This window comes from Cloeon dipterum, chromosome 4, assembly GCF_949628265.1.
Source record: "Cloeon dipterum chromosome 4, ieCloDipt1.1, whole genome shotgun sequence".
Classification (NCBI taxonomy): Eukaryota; Metazoa; Arthropoda; class Insecta; order Ephemeroptera; family Baetidae; genus Cloeon; species Cloeon dipterum.
Window position 1 is genome coordinate 28941829 of NC_088789.1, and position 7722 is coordinate 28949550.

At 39.1% G+C, this 7722-nt stretch overlaps 1 protein-coding gene across 1 annotated transcript; it reads left to right on the forward strand.

Moving 5' to 3' along the window:
• The first annotated feature begins 5074 nt into the window (after positions 1-5074).
• On the forward strand, positions 5075-6907 carry LOC135943703 (putative ankyrin repeat protein RF_0381). The gene has a single exon (XM_065490366.1). It carries the CDS (start codon positions 5075-5077, stop codon positions 6905-6907), a length of 1833 nt encoding a protein of 610 aa, XP_065346438.1.
• The last annotated feature ends 815 nt before the right edge of the window (positions 6908-7722 follow it).

The window sequence follows — 7722 nt, forward strand, 5'->3', positions numbered from 1 at the left end:
TGAGCAAAAATTCAGATAATCTCTTTCGACTTGATTCATCTCCTTTCCCAGCGAGCTATAATAAAACTGCCCTCTTGGGCAGAGCTGCTCTGGTCAAAAAGCAGTGCGTGAATTTTTCCTTAAAATTAACAAATTTAATTTAAAATTATTACTCCATTACTCTGTTGGTTTTTTTGAAGCTCGGAAAGCCCTGCTTTTAGGAACAATAATTGCTGACATTATGATTTGAATGAAGTCATGGTCATTCATTGTGATATTTTTACTGATATCTTAAAAATGCTGTTCTGTGCATTTCCTTCCGCTAGGAGAATGACACTGTTCTAAAAATATAAAATTTGATTTATGCTGATAATTTGGTATCCATAGAATTTAAATTAAAATAAGTGTGTTTACGCATCACAATTTCCAGAGATCTAATATAAAATTAATTGCGCTTAAGCAGCACCACAAAATTAAAGAAAAAACTATTCTATCCTCTAGCTCCGTGATCATTTCACACTTTTGTTTAGTTTGTGTTTAAAAATTCAATTTTAAAGATAGAAAAAATAATGCCTCCTTCCTCCTGCATCTCACTCTTCTGATTTGGTAAATCGAGAGCCTTGTGACTCGCTGGTTGCCCCAATGAGCATTAAAATAAAGCCATCTGTTTGCTTCCATGATCCGAGGTCTTTTATTGACCGCCAGAAGAAAGCGTACAGAATCTAGAAAGTGGCGGATCGGCGCCTGTGCGCCTCCGAGTCTTTGGAGCTATTTGAGCATTTTCGAGTCACCAAATCAATCAATCACCTTTTGTCATCTCTGACACTAAACAGCCAGTATTATAGATTCCCGAATTGCTGAATATCTCCCGCTTCTTTGAAATTCCTGAAAATGCCGTTAACATTGCGAGCCAACGGGCTGGTTTTAAAACTAAAGAAGAATAACAGACTTTATAAATTTATAAAAAATCCGTTTCTCTTTTCATACGTTTGACCCGTAGCTAAAAGTAAATCACGTAGAGGAGAAAAATCATCTTGCATTCTAGCAGAATTATCCAATAACAGCTGTTTTTGTTTATTAATCAGAAGTACCTTTTTTCTGTTCAAATAAAGACAGCGGAAACGCGAATTTTATTTGATTCGTGGGACATAGGAGTATTTGAGGTTGTCGTCGATGTAGTCGATGAACAGCGTCTGCAGGCCGATGGCCGCCGGGTGTTGCAGAACTTGCCGCCGTCGATGTTGTTGCAGCCACGGTCTCGCTGACGATGGCGCGCGCGTACAAAATGACCAGCTACAGTAATTTTCCGTCAATTTTCCTCCAAACCATGTTGCATTAACTTTATTTCAAAATCCAATATCTATTTTAATAAAGTTCCAAGAAACCATTTATTTTCACTATTTTCTCTATTTCTGTTGGCGCGGCGTTGCTTCTAGCGTGTCTTCAGAGTGGAATTTCCGGGTTGGATGTTTATAAAATCGGACAGCAGGACAAAATAAAGACGGTGAATGAGGCACGTGCGAGGGAAAATAATTTAAAAAAAGTAATCACGGGCACTGAAGAGAGAGAGAGAGAGAGAGACGCGACACGTGCAAAAATAGTTCTCTTCCATCGCATATGAGAAATTGATTAGGCCTCTTGAACGCGCATAAAAGAAAACCTGCTCCTTTCCGGAACTGCTTTGCATTCAAATTCGAGACCGCCAGCAGATGGAGATTTCAACTCTCCTTTTTTCCTCAGGAATTTGATTCAGTTGTCTGTGTTAGGTGAAAAATACTCATGACTACGCTGTTTATTTTTAAAGCAAGAAATTTATTGAATGAAAAATTTATATAAAAAACAAGAATTGAAACGAAATTTTTTATTTGATGAAATGGGAAGAGGTTCACGATTAGCGTATTATTTTCCAAATTGACGATGTATGTTTGCTCAGAATTAATGGATTTTACATTTCAAATCTTTAACCTTATAATATCGCGTTTTACAAAAAAATAGAGCAAAAAACAATGCAATTACTGACGGACTGACAAATCACCGTGAATTAGAAGCAAATGTTCTCGCATCCAACGCGAGTACACCGATTTTCCACAAATGTGACAAGTTTCCAGGACTTTGCTTTTTCCGTGGACCTCTTTTTGATGCTTATTTCGACATTGCAATGAGACGAAAGTCTTGTTGCAGTCCGGACAAGGCAAATGGCCCACAATCAAATTATGCTTTGAAGCGAGATGGTGTTTCAAATTAGAGAAATCGTAGAATCTTTTGGAGCAGTGAGCACAGTACTTCAAGTTGGCTTTGTTGTGGATTCTGTTCAAGTGTTTTTCCAACAGTTTGCTGCTCTTGTAGTACCTTTTGCAGGGTTCACACTTGAAACCGAACTGTTTGTAATGAATCCCGCGCGTGATATGGTCTCTTTTCGTGTGGTAATTCAACAAAGATCTTTTGATGAATGTTTTTTGGCACTTGTAACACTTGAACAGAGTTTTCTTGCATGATTTCAAATGTAACTGAAAGAGTCCTGAACATTGGAATTTATTCTTACAGCGAAGGCAATATTTCACATTTAAGTGGTGTCTTTGGAAATTCCCCACAGAGACGCTCAATTTGCACAATGAACAAACTTTGAAAGTGTGCGACTGCCTTATATGATATCTCAGTGAACACTCAGAGGAGAAAGAATTTCCGCAAATGTGGCACTCACTTGATCTTGGTATATGGTTGCTAATGATATGATTTTTCAAATTAGATTTAACCTTTGTTCTATAGTGACAATCATTGCATTGAAATCTCTTAGCCTCGTTTTCACTTTTGTGAGCAGAGTCAAAGTGTGTTTTCATTTCAATTTGTGTTTGGAAGTAGGAAAAGCAGCCACCAAGTAAGCATTTTACTGGAAAATCTTTGTGAACTGTGCGAATATGATGTTTGAGGTTTCCTGGTCCCTCGAATTCCTTTCTACAAAAGCTGCACTCGACTTTTTCTCGTTGTCTTGAGATTTCGTGAACAGTCTTTGTGTGCTCTTCTTTTTCTTCAAGAGTGTGGAAATAAGTGGGACATTTGTAATATCCACATCTGATGGCTTTTTTGTGCATATTCTTCATATGTCTAGACAAATTATAAGAATATTTAAATCTTTTCCCGCAGTAGATGCATGCCCATCGGTTCAGCAGTATTTCAGCTTCATCAATTCGTGTCTCGTCGCTGCTGTCACTTTGCGGCAGTTCAATTTTCTCCAACTCTACCCAACACTGCTCCAATTTGCCCTCTGAAAACGCATAATTATTAAATCGAATTTAAAAAACTTCAAAGTGTATTTTCACCGAAATAGTTCTTCCGCAGCTCTTTTGCCGCATCGTCCAAATATTCTGAATTTCTGGGCCACCAAACCAAAGACTCTTCCGCCATCTCGTCGAATTTCCATTTAAATCTTTATGAAAATACCTAAAATAGAAACGAGAAATTCCTCAATTTTCCTTATAACTCACTCAGCGTGCCAGAGGCAAAAGTAGCAAATCAGGTCATCGTCATCGATTTGCTCAGCTAACTCGTGTCCACAGACGTTTAGAAACCAAGTTTCCAGTTTTTCCCTCTCCACGTGGACAGCGAGGACAGCGCCGTCCGCTGTCGGACGCTCGCAAACCATGCACAGCGCCTTTTGAATCGACATTTCAGTAAGAGCACCTGAACCTGAATGAAAGATGGAAGGTTGCAGGTGAAACAGGGCGATCGAAGCGCCCCCCAAAGAGGAAAAAATATAGTAACTTTACTTCGCGTGGTTCAATTCAAATTAATGACCGTTTTAGTATTTTTTTGTCACTTCACTCACAAAAATTAATTATACTATCTATTTTCCAGCAAAAGACAATAAAGAACAATAAGCCGAGTGCATAATTTTTTAATTTCTTCTCTGTGAGGATTTTTTTTAAATATGGTCGAGTGAGCTTTTTTCCGTCGGCCGCTCTCCTCTGTTTTTAGTTTGCGAGCGAAACGTGTGCAATGACGAAAGCGCTCTACACTCCCCTTGAGAGCTGACGGAAGCGGCGAGAAGAGATATTTATTAGCTTCTGCAGGCACTCCAGCTTTCACGCACAAAAATAAATATTCACGCGCGGCAAAAGGATAGTTCGGGCGGTTTTCTTCTTAATTTGTGGCTCGCCTCTCGCAAGCATCACAGCTGCTCTTTCCAAGGATCTTATTGTTAGAGGATTCAAATGCGAAAAAGGTGCAAAATTTTCAAATTTCAATATGCCATTTTGGAAACTAAATGGATTATTTTTAGCAGCCAAATAAGATAACTTGACTTTGAAAAAGGGGCTCAAATTATTCGCTTTTTTCCAATCCGCGATATTAATTGAATTCCATAATTGGTGACTAGAATTAAACATAATTACTAGGTAAATTAGAAGAAGCAAAACTTCAGAGGAATTGTGATTGATTTTATTTGTTTGCATCATAAAATATTTCACATTCGCATTGTGATTCAAATTTAATTGGTTTAAAATTCCAAGTTAAAAAGTTCAATGTGGAAGAGTCTATTTTCTTTTTAAATAAAACACAGTTCTCGTCATTATTTTAATTTCGTGTGTGTATTTTATTGCAAAGGGTCAAAAGAGACGTTTTTTCGTCAGAGTAACGGTAAATTAATGCAGAATGCTATTTGGTACAACCGGAAGCAGTTCTCTAAAATCCAATTTGTGGCATGATTTCTATCGGACAAAATTATTCATCATCGTGTCAGCTGTTATATAATTAATTTATCTTTCAAATAATAAATTTTTTCTACAATTATATAAAAGTGAACAATTTAAAATCATTTTAGATTGACTTCTTATTGAACCTTAACAATGTAAATTTTAAATATTAATATGTAAATAACAAAACATCTTAATTCCAACTGATAAGTAAATATTTGAACTCCACTAAACTACACAGTTTGATTTTATTTGTTCTAACAGAGGTTGCATTTAGTTGACTCGAAATCTTTGTCCGTTAAAGACGCAACAGCTTGAGAAATTTTAATTTTCCTGAAGAGAAGTACGCAATTATTTTTATGCTTTGGTTTTTTTAAAAAATGTTGATTGTTGGCAGGTTGTGAAAAATGGACTTATTTATGGGCGTGCGGGAAACAGACCGTTTTATTGAAAAGACGACGACAGATCTGACCCTTCTGATGCTCGCAGCTAGGGATGAGAACCTGGAAAGCTGCCTCTTTCTCTTGGAAAAAGGAGAAAGTGCTGAGGCGAGGACAAAATTCGGCGTGACGCCCCTTCACTTTGCGGCCTTGAACAAGGAGAACGGATTCGAATTCGTCTGGCATCTCACAATCCAGAAGAAACTAATTTTGAAGGAAAAGGACGTGGACGGCGAGGAAGCTATTTTCTACGCAGTCAGGAAGGGAAACTTCAGGGTGGCGCAGGTCCTGCTCGAACTGCGAGAGGAGACAAGCAAAAATCTCTTGCATTTTTTTATAACTCAAAACAGATCAGACGTCGCTCAGATAATTCACGCGTGGAACCCGAATTTAATTAAAGAGGTCGATTCCGATAGGAGAAACGCCCTACACCTGGCAGCCCAGTTCGCCGACCTGAGTGTCTGCAGGTGGATCATCGCCCAGGGCGTCGACGTAGAGTCAAAGAGCTGTTTCGGGACTGGCTTGCACCGCACACCGTTAAATAAAAACCACGGAATAGAATTAGTTCGGTTTTTCGTCTCAAAGAACCTAAAGTTGAATGAAAAATCAGAGGGTGGACTCGTGCCATTGGATGCAGCTCTTGCAGCGGAAAATATTGACATTGCTCGCGAGTTGCTGAGACTCGGCGCCACTTTGAACATAAAGGACCACAATTTTTTGCTGCATTGCGTATTTCTCAACAAGCTTAAAAGCGCCAAGTTCATTCACGAATTAGATAAAAAGCTGATCAGAGGCAGAGACGCAAACGAGCGAGATGCACTTCATATAGCGGCGGAGGTTGCTGATATAGAAATGTGCCAATGGCTCGTGGAAAACGGCGTCCCAGTGGATTCTTTGAATGGAAAAAGTCAAACCTCAGTTTTGCATCGCGTCGGCTACAATTCGAAGCACGGAACTCAGCTAGTTCAATATTTTATCGATTTGGGGCTTGACATCGACAAGAGGGACCACTTGGAATTCACGCCTTTAAATTACGCTTTGGGAGACAAAAATTTTGACGTGGCAGAGGAAATGCTGAAACTTGGAGCCAATTTCTACGCGAAGAACGATGGCATGAACACTTTCCACACCTGCATACTGGAGAACAATTTAGAAGGAGTCCAATTCGTGCTCTCAAAAGTGCCGGAAATAATAAATTCTCTCGGGAGTGAAGGGACGAATGCCCTTCACATCGCAGCGGCTTTCGCAAATTTAGAAATGTGCCAGTGGTTGTGCAGAAAGAGCTTCGACGTGCTGTCCCTGAGTGAGGACTGGGGAAACACTGTTCTCCACTTTGCCTCAATGAACAAAAAATTTGGAAAATCGCTCGTCCCTTTTTTCGTTTCCAAGGGGGTGGATGTGAATGAGAAAAACTTTTTCTCACTCTCACCCTTGTTCGTTGCTCTTAAAATGGAAAATATCGCCGTGGCTGAGGAATTGCTAAAGGCTGGCGCAGACCTGAATACAAAACAGGAGAACGGCGACAATTTCCTGCACTCCTGCGCTCGTAATAATAAACTGCTGAGTGCCAAATTCGTGGTTGGATTAAATGAGGGGCTGGTCAGGGAGCCGGCCTTCGGAGGAATCACTGCCCTTCACATGGCGGCGCAAACGGCGGATTTGGATTTTTGCAAATATTTGGTCGAAAAAGGAGCCGATGTTCGTGCCAAAGACTTTCTTAACCGTTCGGTTTTGGTTTATGTTCCGGAAAAGAACAAAGAAAAGAGAAAATACTTCCTGTCCTTGGGAGTTAGAAATTAAAGAAGCCTTTGATGAGCTGACAGATGTGCATTCGTTTGACAAATAAACGCATTTTGTTTAAAATTAAAATTATTTTTATTTGAATAAGTATGTATTCACTTAGCTTGTCGCACAGATTTAACGAGCAACGAGATTCTTATTAAAAAAGTTATTTGAGACCCTATCCAGATGGAGCAGTGAGAGCAGAATCGCATGAATCAATTCAAAACATCTCACGTAATCATTTTCTATCTCTTGTATGCCTTGCAGAGAGATGGAAACCGTGCCGCCAAGCAGTCTTCCAGCACGGGTTGCATACCATTCCACTATTTTCACCAAAGAGGAAAGTCCCCCTTTGTTTGCCTCGGAAATGAGACATATTCATCGAAGTTTCTAATTTGAACCGTGTCTTTATTGCACAATGGTTTTGTCAAATAAAATATGAAACACTGCTTTTCTTAACTGTTTGTTGCGATGAAGTGAAGTTTGGTCAATTGCAGTCGATTTCTGAATTATTGCCTCTCAGGAGAAACACGACATGTGTATGTTATTCGCCATTTTTGGCTACCCTCTGATAGAACCTGGTGGCTGCACTCAGCTGGCATCTAACTCAAATACGAATTAGATTTTGTCTCTTGTACGCGCATAAAAGAAAATCATCTGCTCTCCCCCGGTATTTTTTGCTCAAATTTTGTATTATTTTTGGGAATGAGATGCTCATCCCTTTTTTCTCTGCTATTTAATTCGATCTCTTCGCGTGTGCAGTCAAATTTACTAAAATGAAATAAAAAAAATGAAAAGTATTAAACGAAGAAATTTATTGAGTTTTTTTTATA

Excerpts from the sequence above, each read along its gene's own strand:
- LOC135943703 (XM_065490366.1), top strand. The coding sequence starts at position 5,075 with ATGGACTTATTTATGGGCGTGCGGGAAACAGACCGTTTTATTGAAAAG.